The sequence below is a fragment of the Syngnathus acus genome, chromosome 11, assembly GCF_901709675.1.
Source record: "Syngnathus acus chromosome 11, fSynAcu1.2, whole genome shotgun sequence".
Classification (NCBI taxonomy): Eukaryota; Metazoa; Chordata; class Actinopteri; order Syngnathiformes; family Syngnathidae; genus Syngnathus; species Syngnathus acus.
The window spans coordinates 3,289,715-3,307,895 of record NC_051096.1 but is presented as its reverse complement, the minus strand read 5'-3'; the positions used below and the strand labels follow the sequence as shown (position 1 = coordinate 3,307,895).

At 48.2% G+C, this 18,181-nt stretch overlaps 1 protein-coding gene across 6 annotated transcripts; it reads left to right on the top strand.

Annotated features, from left to right (window-relative positions):
- The first annotated feature begins 6,073 nt into the window (after positions 1–6,073).
- On the top strand, positions 6,074–13,565 carry rxrba (retinoid x receptor, beta a). 6 transcript variants are annotated; one of them, XM_037264025.1, is made up of 13 exons: positions 6,074–6,200; positions 6,954–7,096; positions 7,257–7,492; positions 7,594–7,744; positions 7,825–8,004; positions 8,426–8,446; positions 8,943–9,103; positions 9,175–9,304; positions 9,441–9,573; positions 10,321–10,356; positions 10,925–11,016; positions 11,096–11,201; positions 11,327–13,565. In XM_037264025.1, the coding sequence occupies exons 2-13, from the start codon at positions 7,081–7,083 to the stop codon at positions 11,472–11,474; spliced, it is 1,410 nt and encodes a 469-aa protein (XP_037119920.1). In that variant the 5' UTR covers positions 6,074–6,200; positions 6,954–7,080; the 3' UTR covers positions 11,475–13,565. The 6 variants fall into 6 exon arrangements, with proteins under 6 accessions (XP_037119920.1, XP_037119919.1, XP_037119922.1 ...); XM_037264024.1 differs by having other exon boundaries at positions 6,159–6,289; XM_037264026.1 differs by lacking the exon at positions 6,074–6,200 and adding an exon at positions 6,534–6,552.
- Positions 13,566–18,181: the final 4,616 nt, after the last annotated feature.

The following is an 18,181-nucleotide window of genomic DNA, read 5'->3' as shown; positions in this document are numbered from 1 at the left end:
GCGCTGACCCCCGAGTCGCCGCCGCCGATTGTCCTTATGCAAATCAGAGGGGCAAGCAATTCATGGGCGCACAATTCGATTAGACATCTGCATATTGAGCATCTGCAGCCCACGAAAATCTGCCAATACCTCATCGGCCCCTCCCATTCTGTGGCCCCCCGCGAGGGTAGCGGCCCACGACCCCCCGAGAGGGGTGTGCCCCCGCCTGACCCTGTCAGACCCGGCGACAATACCTGACCCTGCCTCAGAGTGGAGTTCAAGGTAAACGTCTGCACATAATTTCCCTCCATTTTTTTTTTTTTGTATTCTCAAGAATGAACACAAGCGATGATACTCGGACGCAACAGGTGGCGGCTCGGTTTGAGCGAGACCATTGACATTCCCGGCGGCGTCCTCGTGTCCCGTCACTCCATGGGAGTCCACACAGAGATTCTCTGTGCTCTCCCCAGTGCACACAGGGAGAGCCACCAAAAGGAGTTTTATGAGCTTCGACGCTTCCTGCCAAGAAAAAGAGATGTGAGGTCACATGCATGACACACGTGTGTAAAAAGACAACATCATACTCAGAAGCAAGTATTTTTTATTCTCTGCAAAAAATCGAGTGCTCATGATGCAGTTTACCGAGTCACTTAGTTGTGTAACTCTTCTCTGCTCTTGTTTTCTCCTACTCGGTTAGTTTTTGACTGATCTCATCAGTCCCGTTCTTCGTTATTAGCTCCTCCCAGCCTCTTTTTCCCACCTTAAGTGATCGCTCAGCATCTCATGGAGGTCCACATGTGAAAAGACGTCATTTCTTGCACCCCCCCCCACCTCAAGAAAGTAAATTGAGTCGTCAACAAACGGCGTTAATTTGATGTGCCGTGGAAGCGGCGGCTCGCCGTTCTCCCATCGGGACGCATTTGTAGCGACAACACAATTTGTTCAAAGGCTTTTGTCCCGCTCGCCATGGCTGTGATCTGCGTCTCGGGGCGGGCGGACAAAAGGTGTCAAACGGAGCGTTGGACTTGGTCCGCTCCTAATCCTATTACTGCGGCCTCCGACGAGCAGGGATGCTGAGCTGGCTTCATCTCGGCAACGAGCTATTAAAGTCCAAAGAGGCCCTGTGTGCGTGTATATGTGTGTGTGTGTGTAATTACGTTGTTATCCACGTTGTCATAACGTGTTATCCGCTGATGTGCTTCACCATCTCCTGTCCGTTTCACTCGGCCACGGTGGAAGGTGGACATTTCAATTATGATTTCGCTAAACATACTTTTTGTAATATTTCGGTTGGTTCGGAAATTGTCTGGCGAGAAGGAGATGAAGGAGTTTGAGATGGATACATTGAAATTGTAATGTCGCGTTTAGTCACCTATTGATTGATTTGCGTATTGTTGCGGCTCAAAACGAGCGGAATGAAGCTGCCTTTTGTCTGCTTTGGATGTCACTTATGCGGCCAAAGTGCAGACGGGGGCCACACACGGACCCCTCCGTCCCCTCAATGGCGGCAATGCGTGGCATTGAGCACAGTCAATTGGCTGGCAAATGCGGCCTACTATTAGCCGGCGGCGGCTAATGCAGGGGAGCCTCGCAAAGCTCCGTTTTTTTTTTTTTTTTGGGGGGGTGTCCCCCTTTGCCCTGCGCTCCCCCCTCCCAACCACTACCTTCACCCCCACCTCGCTTTATCAGTTCAATGTTAACGTCCAGCGGCGTCCACTCCTTGGACGTCTGAAAGAAGAAAGCCTATGGGGAAGGGCGGGGGGTGGGGGGTCCTCTCTTCTTTTCTCACCCCGGCCTCCTCTTGTGTGCTGTCCAGCTGCCTGTGACCCTCGACCCGCTGACCCTTACTCCTGACCCCTGGACCCGTTCCCACGCCACGCCTTTTTGTGTCCGGCGCGCCATGGCAACACCTTGCTCACTGCTGCTGCCACGGTAACAGATGGACAGAGGCCTGGAAATAACTTCATTCACAGCCTACTGGAGGGGGGGGGGGGCACCATGGACAATCTGCGCTCACCCCACCCAACATCCCACTCACTCCGCACACACACATGCACATACTTACACACACGTCTCCATCCCAGCGCTAACCTCCCGTGCCACATTCAAACAGCCCTTATCACCTCAGCTCAGCGGGAACTCGTGTACCGAGGCTCGATGAAGCCATTAGGGCCGATATCCTGGCGTCTCGGAACACCCGGCTGGGAGGAATTGAAAAACGTGGAAACTAAATCTCAACCTGCAAGCCATTATGACAAAAAAAAAAAAATCAGTCGAGTTGAGTCCCTGCGAAATTATAAGCAAATCAAGGCGGTAATCTGCATGCTAGTTCCTAAAGGGTGTGCACACATATGCAACCATCTTATCTCAGTTGTTATATTTTACTTCTTATCTAAAAATGATTTTGTACTGTTCAACTTTTGAAATGATTCATCTTTGGTATTTGAACAGGGGTGTGTAGACTTTTTATTACCACTCGAAGTAAGCGTGTCAAAAATAGCCACGCTCAGATCCCTTTTCACACCGCTGCTATTTGCGGTCCAGCGTGTAGGAGAGCGCTAACTCCGTGCGTGTGCCGTTAATTATATCTCTGTGCTGTGATTAGCCTTATTGTTTTCGCTCATCCTCCGATGAGAAGGAGGCGGGGGGGGGGCTGGTTGGAGGAGTATAGTTGTAAAGACACAGAGCAGAGCAACGGGGGGGGGCTCTGTTTGCAAACTCAAAGACAAACGACAAACTGAATAGCGCGGCCGAGGAGCTCAATAAGGTTGCCGCCATCAAATGACGTGTGGCAGTTTTTGGTGCTAATCAGTAACTAACCTCTGAAACCTCGAAACTAGCTACGAGGGGAGAGATTAAAGAGGCTCCAGAGGAAGAGAATTTTTTTTAGGGGTGGGGGGGACAAAAGGTCGGCCTGGATGAGCATGTCTGCCTTGCACTTTTGAAATTTGGGGAATCTTGGCGCTCTTATCACAGGATGAATTCAACACTAGTATTTATTTGCAGCTATTACAAAAAAAAAAAAAAAATCCTCGTGACTTAATCGTCTGGTGTTTTGAGCTTCACTCAAGTTCCACAAGTGTGCTTGAGGTGGGGTGGTTCTTGGTCGCCATAAGGCAGAAGCAAAACCATGGAATCACATTTGTGCATTTCATACCTTCCATCTCTGCATGCATCTGCATCCTACTCCCCCCCATCACCTCCTCCCCCGTGCTCCCCCACTACCCACACTCCCCCACTCCTCACTGCCTCTCACCCACTTCATTGTGCCAAAGGAGATTTTCTCCATTGAGGCCCAGTCTCTTAGGTAACCCCAGCGCTGCATGAAATGAGGAGAGGGAGCGAGGCAGAGACGGGCGAAGGCTCAAAGGGAGAGTGAGAAAGAGAGCGGGAGAGGGCGGGGAAGACCGGGAGAAGGGCCATGGAATTGTAAAGGCGGAGTGGGGGGGGGGGACGAGGGGCGGGGGTCCGGACACAGAGGGTTGAAGAAGGAGAGGAAGAAGGACGCGGGACCAGAAGTGGAAGAGGCGTAGAGGGTGAAAGATGGAGGAGCGGGCACCGGCGTGGTCCGGCTCGGGAGAGGAGCCACCAAGGGACGAGAGCACCTCGGAGGACACCAAAGCGGAGCGCCGCTTCTTCACGTGCTTTTGGAGGTAATTCCTCATCCCTGAGCGTGTGCAGCTGTTTTCAAATGTGAGAGGGAGAATAGATTTGACATGCAGGTTGGGCATCCGGCGAGGACGCGGCACATGACTTCAGGCCTTCGGGCCTTCCACGTCAGGAAACTTGAAGGCAAAGTTTGCATCTTCACGCAATTTGTTAGCTGCGTCGTCCTGCTAGCTACATCTCGGGGATTGAGAGTTCAAGAAATGAGACGCGTCCTAGTACGCTGTTGGGGGGCTCCGGGAGGGCTCTGGCATCCTTTGTGGCCATGCTGCTCTGCACCTCAATGGTGGGCACGGCACATGGGGGGCTCCCATGAATAGGCCCGGCCTCACCAAAGATCCCATCGGGTGGAGGAAGAGAAAGGAGATGTCTCACGAAGCCCAGCAGAGAAGTAGAAAATTGTTTGGCAAATCTGATCAGGGGGTCAATCAGAACTTTTTTACATTTGCCACCGACTTTTAATCTCCTCCACCGGCCCACCTGCGCTTTCACATCTTGATGCGGCGAGTTATCACGGCAGGCTTTTGTTTTCTTTGACGTGCACTTGTTCTTTTGTAGCAGAAAAGCAAACGGGCGGCCCGCCATGGCCTGGCCTGCCCCTCCCCGCCCCGGGTGGTGACCCCTCTCTTCATCATGGTGTCACCCACACACAGAATGAGTTAGGGCTCTGGCTTTCTGTCTTTTCTTCTCACCTTCTACTGCTCCCTCCTCTTCGTCTTCAGCCTCCGTTTCCAAACGCATGCGCTGACCTGCGGCCGGCAGGCCAAAGGTCTCCATCAAAGGGACGAAAGGGACTACTGAGGACGACCACCAGCCGAGAATGAAAGAAGGTCCGGAGCTGATTGTCCAAACGCAATTCTTGCGTCTGCCTTGGTGAAACCAGGAGTTGTGGATGGACATCACGCCCCTGACCTCTCCTTATCGACGAGCAAAAAAAAAAAGTGGACTCTATTCGTCAAGGCGAGCGAGTATTAAATCCAAGTTGGACCTTTACAGTACTTTGACAAAACAGGAAACGTTTACAGATAGAAAAATCGCAAACTAGCAACTTTCATGAAACACAAAGCAAGAGGCTAAAAATGCAAAATGAGAACAACGGTTAAACAAGTGGAGAGGAAGACGACGTCACATCAAATGAAAGTCTGTAAAAGCGATAAATCAGAAAAAAATTCATTTGTTTTAAAGTCGAGGAACATTTTGAACTGCGCTCAATCAGGACTGGAAGTGTTTACACTCCGCGTGTGCATTTCTTAATTTGCTTCTGTGTGTGTTTTCCTCACAGGATGAAAAAAGGAGTCAGAAATCGAGGAAGAGGAGGGAACATTTTGGAGGGAAATTGAGCACCTCCAAATATGTTCGGCCGGATCATAAGCAAAGGGTGAGATTTATTAGAGCTGCAGGAAGTGACAAGTCAGTGTGGGAAGTATGTAAAGAGAAAGAGCGGGGCGAGTGGGGGGGGGGGTTGACTGAAGGTGGCGAAGGGGAGTTGGGGGGGGGGGGATCAAGAGAGCATTAATATGCTAATGGACGGAGTGAATGCACAACAGGCCCACTGACCAAGCTAATCACTAGTGGACACACACTGCAACTAATCCCTTGCGTAGCAGTCACACTCACGTAGTCATACACAAACACACATGCACACACACACACGCACGTATGCTAACTCTGTCACATACTTTAAGAAAAACGAGATTTCATTAACTTTACTATTAACATTCTTTATATTAGATTTTTTTATTATCTTATTAGATATTAGATAATTTGGTACGTGGTTGATCTAGCTATCTAATTATCAGTCTGAACTGGTTGACTCAATGAAATAAAAATACGTTCATCTCCACGAAAGGTGTTGTCTTTCATTAATGTGATGTAATGGTTAGCGACCATAAAAAAAAATATAATATGTATTATTTGAAAATTTCTCTTCGCCTCCTGAGTCTTTGCCTGCATTGATCCTTTTCTCTGATTGTCAATAATGAGCACTCAAAGCTCACCAGAGGCCGAAGTAACCTCTGAGCTAAACTTGTTTTGACCTTTTCACCTCTGCGGTCAGTGACACGGGAGTCAACAAGACTATGCACACGTGCAATCATAAACAGACACACACAAGACAGTTGTTGCGATCCAGCAGATAGCAGTGCAGTTTGTTAGCTAGCAGTGTAGTGTCGATTAGTGTCAACTGGCAAGGAGGGTGTATTTTGGGGGCCTTAGACTTGGTACACAAACAGATATTTCAATTCAAAAGATTATTGTCTGTGACAGAACCCACACATAAAGACCCAGCCTTGAGTATCGGTGGGTGGTATCATCAGCATTCACGAGTACTCAATACAGTCAAATAAGGCTGTCATTGGCCTGATAGTTAAGATACAACTGCTTTACGCTATCATTGTGGACACAGAACGAATTTAATTCGATTTTTAAGGCACCGCCGTGAATTGAAGTGGCAGCCAGGAGTGCATTTGAGGATCCAGCACCGCCGCCACCATGTTTTCATCCTGGCGGGGGGAAGGTGGGCTGTCTGCGGGCCAACGTGCGTGCTGGAGGTGGTGGTGAGTGAGCGTGTGGGGGGTGGGGGGGTCCAGACAGACAGACATTCTGGGCCAACATCGATTCATGGGAGGAAGCTGCGCCGCTAAACGTTAGTAATCTGCATTTATTTTGAGACATTCGCTTTCCGTGTTGTTTGCGACGCCAACATATTAGCTTCTGAGTTAGCTTATTGGCTAAGTCGCGTACACGTTAGCGCCTAGCTAACCTAGCTAGCATTGATTAGCGTCTCGTTTTTGCTAATTTTGGAGGATTAAAAGGTTTTTTTGAGGGGTGTTATGGCGACACGGCACCACGCGCACTTTGTCCGTGTTGTCTGCCTACCAATATAAGAAAAAGTGGTCCCGGCTGAAGGTAAAGACGTTCAAAGTGCGAGCTAACATTGAAGCTATGTGGACGCTAGCTCTAGTTAAACACCAGAGCCAAATGTTCTTTCTAAATTATTGTTCTTAATATAGCAGTCAAAACAAATCGTGCACGTTTTACGTGTGTCCTAAATGCGTTTCATGCATAATTTATGTCGCTTTAACATGTTTTCATGCACAAGTAAGCGAGCGTCTGTCGAACAGCTGTCTGTTGTCGCAAACTTTATTTAAAAGGACAGCAAATTCAGCAAACACTCACAATTTAATGTTTGGGACATAAACACCGACTGAACGATGGAAGACACCCATTGATGTTTTCCATATTTATTTTAGTGTCATCCCTTTTGGTAGCTAAAGCATGCTCTCCCTTTTCATGTGTTGGCATTTCAGAGCTGTTTTTGGTTCCGTCAAAGCAGCTTCGGCCCGGGCCGCAGTCCGCGGTCTCGAGTTTGAGGGCTGGCTGTTGACGCGGAGAATCGACGGCGTGCAGAAGCCAGTGAAAGCAGACAGCAGCACCATGGGAGACAGTCGAGGTGACAATCAATCAGCTGGTTCAAAAGTGCAATGTCGAAACTGAATCTTTTTTACTCTCGGGCCAAGAATATTTGTCTACTGTTTATTGTTTGACTGTTTCGGTGTCAAAGCAATGTCTCATTAGCTTGTGATTTACACAAATAAAATGCTTCTGACCAGATTCGAGGAGTCCGGACAGTTCGTCAGTGTCCTCCCCACCGTCAGGCCAGCGCTCGCCACCTTTGGCGCAGTCGGCGGCGGCCTCCATGACCTCCCTGCCTCCCATCTCCAGCGCAGGGGTCAACAGCCCCATCAGTAGCACGGGTTCCCCTTTTTCGGTCATCAGCTCCTCGCTGGGCTCCCCCTGCCTGCCAGGAACGCCGTCGATCGGCTACGGTCCCATCAGCAGCCCGCAAGTAAGGTTCAGTCGCTACTCAGTATTGAATTAGGTTGAAATGAAGGAAATATTCCTATAAGGCCATTTTTCTGCCCTCATTTTCTGCTGTGCTTTATTCAGATCAACTCCACAGTTTCCATGTCAGGACTTCACACGGTGAGCAGCTCAGACGACGTCAAACCTCCGATAGGCCTAAAGCTGTCGGCGCACAGCCCGGGCCCGATGCTTTCGCAGAAACGCCTTTGTTCCATCTGCGGCGACCGATCCTCTGGTGACTACTCCTTTTCTCTGCCCGAGGCCTGCCGAGCGTTTTCCAGCAGTTGGCACACGTTTGTTGGGTTCTCCCACCAGGAAAGCATTACGGCGTGTACAGTTGCGAGGGCTGCAAAGGCTTCTTCAAGAGGACGGTGCGCAAAGACCTCACCTACACCTGTCGGGACAACAAGGACTGCATGGTGGACAAGCGGCAGAGGAACCGCTGCCAATACTGCCGCTACCAGAAGTGCCTGGCCATGGGCATGAAGAGAGAAGGTGATATACGTGTATTGTCACATTTTAATATGTGATTATTTCTCCAAGCGTGGTCGCGAAGGAATTCAATTCGCTCCTGTGTAATTTAACTTCCAGACTTCGAATGTCGACTGGATGTGAGATTTTGAGTCCCAAATTCATTGGCAGATGGCTTTTTGTCAGTCGCCACGGCAACACTTCACGGATTTGCCAATTTGAACCGAGTCAGAGGCATGAAAGAAGCCCCACGTCCACTTTCGCTCTCAAACTCGACCTAACTAGGGTGTGCGTTGTAAATGATTGGGCCTGAGCTGCCGGGGGATAAAGCGGCGGTGGAGGGGGACATGGGGGTGGCTGAGCTTTGCAAACACTAACCCCCTTTCCCCCCCCTCTCCTCCTCTTTTTGTTTCCTCTCGCCCTCCCTCTCCCTCCCCCTCTGCAGTGGCTAAGATGAGCGACAGATGTAAGGACAAGAGGGTGGGGGGCTTGCGTAGGTTGGATTGAGCGAGCAAGGGGGCAGCAATATGTTTTCATACCCAAACTACTGGGATGGTTTGCTGTTCTAGAAATTCCCAAATCATGCACCAGACTTTTTTCAGACACAGACTGAATTAGCGGTTTATTTTATTTTTTAACCTATCCTCTGTTATTCACTAGAACACAACAGTTTGCAGTTCTCAGTGAAATTTTGTGGTCCTTTTGCAGTACCCCAAAATGCCACAAGGTGGTGCCAAACCTTGTCTTACAAGTGACCTGGTTTTTTTTTTTTTTTTGCTTTGACTAGTGTGCAAAAATTTGAGCATTAGATGGTCAACTTGCTTAACTAGCATCCATTTGGCGGTTTTGAAAGTTAGTCTTGGGTTTTCTTTTTTGTCCAGTGTCATCCCCAACATTTTTGTTTTGTTTTATCCCCCTGGGCTCGTTCTCTTGTTTGTTCACCCCCTTCTCCCGTCCCTCAGCCGTTCAAGAGGAGCGCCAGAGGAACAAGGAGCGCGAGGGCGAGGTGGAGTCCACCAGCGTGGTCAACGAGGAGATGCCAGTGGAGAAGATTCTGGAGGCGGAGATGGCCGTGGAGCAGAAGACGGAGCTTCACGCCGACGGAAGCTCCGGAGGCAGCTCTGTGAGTCGACCGGCTGCGGCGTTCCTCGTCACGCGCCACCTCATTACGTGTTCCTTCCCGCACCTCCTCAGCCCAACGACCCCGTCACCAACATCTGCCAGGCGGCTGACAAGCAGCTCTTCACCTTGGTGGAGTGGGCCAAGAGGATCCCCCACTTCTCTGAGCTGGCCCTCGACGATCAGGTTATCTTGCTACGTGCAGGTGCGTCTCATCACTAAAACCCCAACTCGGACTGACAAACGTAAAACAACATCGATCAACTTAATGAAGTCCCTGTCCAAAAAAAAAAAAATGGTTGCCGACTCGGAAAGAATAAAGCCAAGCATGGCGTTGACAGGTTGGAACGAGCTGCTGATCGCCTCCTTCTCCCACCGCTCCATCTCGGTCAAGGACGGAATCTTACTGGCCACCGGCCTCCACGTGCACCGGAGCAGCGCTCACAGCGCCGGCGTCGGAGCCATCTTTGACAGGTAGCCGTCACATTTTGCCACTGCGTCGCACTCCACACGCCCACTAGTTTTTTCCCCAGTCCGGTTTTGTCGCAAAGGTTCAAATCCGCCAGCACATACATCGCGGCGCCCTCACATTTCCGGGTCACATGACTCGCCGAGGAGGGCGAAACTGGCTGTGCCTGCTGTCGTCTTTTGGCTGCTGCTGCTGCTGCTTCCTTCCCTTCTGCCTTCGGTGCCGGGAGGCTGCTGACTAACTTTCTGCACACACACATTCAACCGTGAGGCACTTTGGCGACTCAGGGATCACTGCCCGGTGGTTACTAACTCCATGAAAGTCAAAAATGCTTGGCTGGTCTCATGTTTCCCTTGGCAATAATCAGTTGACTGACAATCCACTGCGCACATCATGTCGCCTATCCAATCACAATGTGTCGCTTCTCTGTTAATTACACAGTCCTCTTGTCACCGCGCCTGCTCGTTTTTCCCAAACAAGCTCCAAAACAAATGGCTCAATTTTCTTTTGGAAGGGGGAGGGGGGTGACAAAGGCTACCGAAAGAATTGAATACACACAATTTAAAAAAAAAAGGACAATCGTCCGTCATTGTTCACCTTTACATTTGTCAAAAGCGCAAATGTTTTCTTTGTGTGATTCTATTTTGAAGTAGGTGCCGAATGTCTCTCAGCAGGGCTTCTCAAACCTTTGGTGTTCTGGCCATGTCGCTGTGTAATGACACTGTAATAACACATTGTGATTGCATACACAGGGCGCACAATGCTGAGGTTGGGGCCATATTTGACAGGTAATTACGCCACGACACAAACACTTTCCTTGAACCCCTCCTCTGCAGTCCCCTTTTGAGTAAAATCCACAAGCTATACGACCGATCGCAAACATAAATATGTGTGCTGTGCTTTGTTTCGTGTGCTTAAAGCTCTTGTCGTGGTCTTCGGGTTCTTTTTTTTTTTTTTTTTTTTTTTTTTTTAAATCTAGTTTAAGGTTCTGCCTCATAAAAGCCATAAAGTGTACACACAGTGGGTGTTATTCAATGAAATGCCGTTTATCTGATCCAGCCTGCAACAGTTTTGCCCAAAATCATAAAATGTATACATTTTGGTTTTATGAAGTGTAATGGAAAAAACCAATTTGTTCTCCTTGTCTCCTCTTCTGTGCTCTTGCATGACTGATTTGTTTCTTGTAAGCTTGTTGTCATTCTGCGCTAACGTAAATATGCTGTCTTCACTTCTTATTACGCGTCAGCGACTTCAGTGGCCTTCTGTGCGGCATCCGTACGCGTAGACGACTGGCTTTGACGGAGCGTGGTGAGAAAGTCTGCCCTTCTAACCTTCTTCTTCTTCGTCACCTCGCAGGGTTTTGACCGAGCTGGTGAGCAAGATGAGGGACATGCAGATGGACAAGACTGAGCTGGGCTGCCTGCGCGCCATCATCCTCTTCAATCCAGGTTAGAGGAGAGCAAGCGCGACCACCTTGCCGTCCACCTCCACGTGTTTCTCAAGAGTGTCGCTCTCTCTTGCCCGAAGACGCCAAGGGATTGTCCAACCCAAGCGAGGTGGAGCTCCTGAGGGAACGGGTGTACGCGTCTCTGGAGACTTACTGCAAGCAAAAGTACCCGGACCAGCAGGGCAGGTAAGCGCCACAAAAACAAATCCCGGAAATAAATCAAATAAATGTGTCGAATGTGACAAACGACTCTGAACACATTCTGGAAACCGACAAGACAAGTTTTTTAATTTTGGGACGTCCTCCCTTAGGTTTGCCAAGCTCCTCCTGCGACTGCCGGCGCTGCGCTCCATCGGCCTGAAGTGCCTGGAGCACCTGTTCTTCTTCAAGCTGATCGGCGACACGCCCATCGACACCTTCCTGATGGAGATGCTGGAAGCCCCCCATCAGCTCACCTAGACGAGCGGGAGACCGCATCGCACAGCGGGTTCGGCCGCCCTTTTTCGCCCGCCGCCTGTTGGGCTACACTCAATCCAACCGCAGCACCTGCTGGGCTTAAAGTAGCCCTCACACTTGTAGAGAGACACACGCACACACACACACACAAAGACGTGCAGATCTAACTTGCAGAGGCGACGCGGTTTCAACTACCCACTCATCTCACCGTTTTTCTTGCACTCGGTCTTTCACCGCTTCTCATCCGCATATACCGTCGACAATACGCATATGACGGCATTCGTGATTATACGCGCCCGTGTATGTGCACACGGGTAAATGTCTTAATCATCAGTTAGCCTTCATCTCAGAGCGCCTCTGTATGTTGGCTCGACCCGGTTTCATTGATGGTTGTTTTTATTTTTTAGCTTCCAATCAGGTGCGTAGCATTTCAATCAACTCTCCAGCGTGTCTCCTTCGCGACTTAATCCGAAAAGGTGTTCTCCAATATGCTTTGTATTTCCGTGATCATGCCGAAACGTGTTTTTTGGGGTTCCTATCTTGAAGTACTGTACTCATGAAATGAGAGCTTTTATTCCCCCTCCCCCCAAGGCATTTGAAAACTAGGAGGGAGCACTTTGACTCTTAACGTTGTCCTTCCATCTCTGATGTGCGCACAGTACGGCTTTGTAAGACAAACAAAAGAATGACTTGAATTTATCTTTTTTTTTTTTTTTTTTCCTCTTTGTTTTATTGGTTTGATGCTCTGTTTCTTGTCTATTCCGGCAGTCGCTTGGCAGGTTGGCGAGCTTGAGGGAGTTGAGAGCTTCACGCCCGGCGGGGCGGGTTTCTTGTTTTTATCACCTGGACGTCGTCCTTCGCCGGCGGTCATTAATGCACTTTTGTGAGTCGTACCTGTGTGAACATTTCCTCCCAATGGCCGCCGCCACTGAGACAAGGTACTCTGCATTGGCTTCTTCTCTCAATTCCCGTCTGTTAGGCACGCCGAGCTCGATGTGATGCTGAGCATTTTTTTTTAAGGCTTGCGGTGAAATGAGCTCGGTGCACCTAATAGTCCACAATCATCACTCCCACCGAGTGATGACATCACCGGTTCGGCGTTAGACGTCGGACCGGTGTTGGCCTCCCAGAATTTTGAAAATGAATGAGTTCTGTGACTGACTACCTGATAACTTTTCTACATTAGATATATATACTAGAACTTGAATGACGGTGGCTCCAACAAACATTTAAAATATGATTTGTTGCCCCCCCCCCCTTTCCTCCCCTCATCGAATCAATAAGTGTGCTGAAAATGCAGCCTTTGCACCCGCGTCCTTGATTGGCACTTGACTGTGATTTGCAACCAAGCCCAGGTCCAATTGTGGCCAGCCGTAAACAACGCTGCTGCATTTTATGATTCTGAGCAGAAGTTTTAGTCCTTTTTTTTTTTTTTGGGTGCTTTTAGCGGACGGACAGGGAAAATGGGTGCTAAATATGGAACACGCTGTTGCGCATTCACACCTTTGAGTATGCAAATGCACGGGCTGATCAGACGGCCAAACGGACGGTCAGTGGAAGCAAATAGTATTAGAGAGTCCAAATACGTCCTCTCAAAGAGGACCTCCCCTCATTGTAAGGTGACCTGTCAGACAGGTGAATTTTTTTTTTTTCTTCCTGCAGTGTTTACTTTTCTCTTCCAGCGTGCGAGTTGCAGGAATGAAGGCCAAGTTGAGTTTGCGTTTCGTGCAGGGGTGGGCAAACTACGTAAGGCCCGCTTGGTGCTTTTTTTTTTATTATCTGACCTGCTGCTCGTTTGCGCTACCAAGAAAGCTTTATTTGTTGTTGTTCTTAAAGCGGTTAATTGAAATGTAGTTGATCTCGGTCAAGAATTTGGTTATTGATTTTTGAACAGCTCGATATCAATTTTCTAAGTTTATAATTACATTAATTATAAATACAATAAGATCAACTTGAATTATTTTGAGATGAACGACTTTGATTAACTTTCTATCATTTTTTAAATTAAATTATCATTATGCTGTTGATTTATTGTAAATAAGCACATTACATTTTATAATTGTATTATGAAAACATCCTATTCACTTTAAAAAAAAAAAAAATACATCATAGCTCTTTTGTCCAGTTTAAAAATCAAATGTGGCTCTTGAGCACAAAAGGTTGCCCACCCCTGTTTTACAAGATGTTTTTTTTTTTCTTCTTCTAATTGCTCTTTTTAGAAGCTATCCCCCAAAATTTAATTTCTAACGTGGCGACGCTTCCTTGTCCAAGGTGTCAAAAAATATGCAAGGTGGACTTTAACCAAAAGGTGCAAAATTGAGCCACTAAGAAATTGAATGTGCTGACTTAGTTTTTGTGGGATCTGTTACAAAAAGTAGGTCTCATCCCCCCCGAAGCTTCCCCCCGCCGCGTTGAGACGCCTTTTCGTTCTTCCAGATTGCGTCGCAGCTCACGTTCTTAACCCCCCCCCCCCCCCCCCCCCCCCCCCCGAGAGGAGGGTGGGAGTGCGGGCCTCGTATGGACACCTCGGGAGGGATGGGTTGCTCGCTCTTGTTTACGAGGTCACGGCTACGATAGTGGGCGCTTTGAAGGTCAACTAAAGGAGGAAATTGAAAGAAAGAAATAAAATCCCCCTGTAGAGCTAGATTCTTTGTTAATTGTTTACTTTTTGCTAAAAAAAACAAAAGTCACTATTTGTGTTATTTCCCCTCCATGTGCTTCCAGCCTTTTGTTTATGACAAAGTTTGGAACAAATGCATCCATCTGAATGGAACCTGTCCCTCTTGTTTTACGTCAGTTCTTGGTCTCGTTTGTATCTTACTCCATCGTGCACGCGGAGCCGCGTGACTATTGTGTGCTTTGGAGTTTTGAAAGAAGAAAAATATGAAATATTCCATTTTTTTTCTCCCCTCCCCCCAGTCATTAATTCTGACTCTTGTTTCTGTTTGTTGTATTATGTCTGAGTAAAGCTTTTAATACTGTAAAAAAACTGCTTTTCTTTGCATTATTCAACATCTCAGTTCACGTCTCAGTCAGTCCAGCAGGACCCCCGGGGCCTCAGCTGACCACTGTGTGGCTGCACCGCTCCCTTTAAGCCTCTAGAGGGAGCACTGACCTTTTTAGTCTTGGCAAACTTGGGAGGATGGGTCATCTTTTGACTCCGCCTCCTCACGGCATACTTGCTCGCCTTCCCATCCTACTCTGCCAGCCTCCAGGAATGTGAGTTTGCATCCGAGCGGTTAAGAAGAGCGCCTCATCGTCCGAGCGGTTATTTCGTTCACCTTCTACAATGCAATCGAATGGTCAAGTGTACAAAGCTGTTCACCAAATAAAAGAAAATTGCTTGGCCCTAAAATGTCATCTTGCATCATTAGGAGTGCCGTGCGTGATGCAGAGGAAGATGTTTTGCTTCTGCACAATGACGAGTCTCGAGGAGCGCGTCTGCACGTCATCTGCGTGTCAGCAAGCTCAGGTAACACAAGTCGCCCCACACAGGCTCAAAAGTTCTCAACGGTATCAGAAGCACTGACACATATTGGCAACCTCCATCCCTTTATTCCATCTTATCAACTCCAGGCTCCTCTCATGCTCCTCCTCCTTGCTTCTTCCCCCTGCTCAGCCCCCCCCCCCTCGGCCAGTCTCTGTCCCTCAAACTCTTTTAGCGCTAATCACACGACACGCGTCGCCGCTCGGCTGCACTCAAAGCTAAACTGGGATGAGACGGACTTGAAAGGACGTAATTGTACATCGCTCGTCGGCTGGTTTTCTGCCACTTTCTAATCGAGGGGCGACTATGACAATCTTACGGGCAATGAGGCCTCCGTCTTCAGGCTTGAGTGCAGAATTTAACGGGAACTTCAAAATGTGATCAAGTAGTTCAGTTTCAGGTTGTGAAATAAAATCTGGAACATCATGTGGACTGTGGTCTAGAAAAATGTCTACATTTATCCAAATATTTTAGGAAATTGTATTGCTGGATTAAAAAAAAAAAAAAAAGACAAAAAGAAAACAGGAAGGACATTTGTCTGATTGAGGGGCAGGACTTTTTTTGTTGTTGTTGCAATTTTGTGATTGTGAGTGGTCACATAAAAGGAAAAGCTCTCATTAACGCCAAGCCACATTTTTCCTTTTCCTGCTCGACTCGTTTTCACTTGATCAAGCTTGTCAGCACTGTTTTTGCCCCCCCCCCCTCTCTACGGCGGCAATCAAATTGCCTTCCGCCTATTTGCTTTGAAGACCACACCAAACATTTGAAGAACCGTTTGAGTCCCCTTTCGCCTGACAAATGACCTTCAAATCCCCAGAACCAATTTTCTCCACGATTCTTTTTGATCCTCAAAACCAGAAAAAAAATCGATTAATCGGCGATCCGACCTTCACGTGCGAATCTTCGCTTCTAAGTTCCAGCCCTCTTTAAGGGGTCGGGTTAATCCATCGCAAATGCTTGCAGGTGTGTCCTTCGCTTATCTACTGTAGCTCGCACCCGTGGCGTTGCGAGGGCCCTGCTGCTTCCTGCCTCACAAAAGCCGCCTCTGTTTCTCCCCCCTTACGTTTCCTCCGCCGGCACCCCTGCCCCCTTCCTCAACACACCGGTGGTACATTCCCTCTCGCTCCACCGGTGCATTCCTGCAGAGGAGTTCTCCTGTCACGCTAATCCTAACAGCATTTTATTCGTGTTATTAGGAAACGGCGTGGTCCATATACCCCCCTCATCGTTTCGTGGGCGGTCATGCCGGTTAGCGACACATCTGTCCATCCCGACGCGCGCAAATTACTTTTGATCTCGTCATGCCCTTTACCTCCGTGTGCTCCCTCAGCCTCCATCAATGGCCCTCATTCATTCCTCACCCTCGGCATGCTTCTATGCCCCCCCCCCCCTCCCACCACTAAACATCCTCCACCTCTCGGGCCGGTACCTTTCCACAGATGCTTCAGTTTCATCTCCTGAAACTGGGCGACAATTTTGGCACTCTTCCATCCATCTTCAGTCAACTTCAGGTGTTTTAGGAGTTTTGTTCAGCTTCACTTACAGTAAGGAAATCATTCTCACATTTACAGTAACTGCACAAAATAAAAAACTTGGGTGCATCAAGTGCAAGCCCCAAAATTGCCCTCCATACTTTTTCGACACAAACAAAATGTTCTATATCTCGTTTTAGAGACAATGTACTTACCGCTAAAGTGTACGTCTAGTGTACATTACAGAAATATGTCCGTACATAGAATATATTTTTTATATGTCATTGTGCTGACTGCCACATTTCACACTAAATAAAAAATAAAAAAAAGAACATTTGCGGGCTCTTTTTGGCTGCCCCTCTCTCCATGCCCTGTGCTCACCCATATTCAACCCCGCCCCCCTCTTTCCCTCCCTCTCTGCCTATTTGAGGTATGTGGCTTTCTGGGCGTGTCCTGCGGCCATGGCCCAGAATCACTGACCCATTCTCCGTCTACATTCCTTCTCTACCTGGCACCCCTCGGCCATCGCGCTCGACATGCGTGACGCCGCCGCCGCCTCTCTGCGTGACCCTCACAAGCGTGAAAAGATCACCCCTGACCCCCCTCGCCCCCACCCCACCGTTTCCTCCCTCCCTTCCTCCACCATGATCTATTTTGGTGAACTGCGGTGTGTGCGTGCCCTGCCCAGCAAAGTACAGACTTTTGAAGGAAGTCAGCAATATAACATGGCTGCTTTAGTTTAATTACAAGCTTCTACTTTTGGAACACAGAGAGAGACGCCCAAGAGCCAAATATTTCATCTCTTAGCTCGACTGGCTCACGTTTTCTCCTCTCGTCCTTTTTTTTAGTGGGGAGCACCTGTCGCTCGGCAGAGCTGTACAGCGCAGCACCTTACGTGATGTCATGCAGTTTGAGAGCTGCACCTTGTGAATGTTGCCATGGCAACCAGTGATGACATTGCCGTATATTTTACTGATAACATTTTGTGCTGACTCGCAGTTCATCAAAGTTGGAATGTGATTGGTTCCTCCCGAACACAGCCACATCCAAGAGGGTGTCTACACTTATGCTCACTTGCTCTGTATGTTTGGGTTTTTTTTTCAATTGAGCCGTGCTGGTCATGTTTAGAAATTATTGATCTTGGGGTTTTTTGTTTTGTATCTCAAAAAACTGCCATTCGAATAGGGGTGTGTAGACTTTTTATATCCACTGTAGATTATTTTCTTTCAAACTTAGCGTCCACTTCCTGTGTCGCTTCCTGGCACCCCTCAAGGTCTGGTCCAGAAACATTGTTCACTGTCCAGAATTTTCCTGCTTGAGCATTTCTGGCATGTTCTCATTTTTGTTCTGACGGTAAAACGGTTAGTTTTTTGCTCCAGACAACATCAAAATTCATATTTTACTTAGTAATATGTAGGTATGAAAACCAAACTAGCTTTTTTTACACATTCCTTTGAGATAATTGCTGGATGCAGACGCCCAGATGAGAGTTTGGATGTGCAGCTGCTCGCTCGCTCTCCTTCGCCATCAGAGCTCATCCCCCCTCCCCACATCGCCCCCTTTAAACTTTTTTCTCGTTTTCTTTTTAGGCGATTTTCGACTCACTGACGATGCGTTTAAAAGAAACCACATTTTATCTTGTCTTGTAAAAGTAACACTATAAAAGTTTTTAAGAGTTTGATTGTTGGCGAGGAAAACACATTTTATAGTCGTTCAAAACTTCAATTAGGGAGACATTTGACATTAATTGA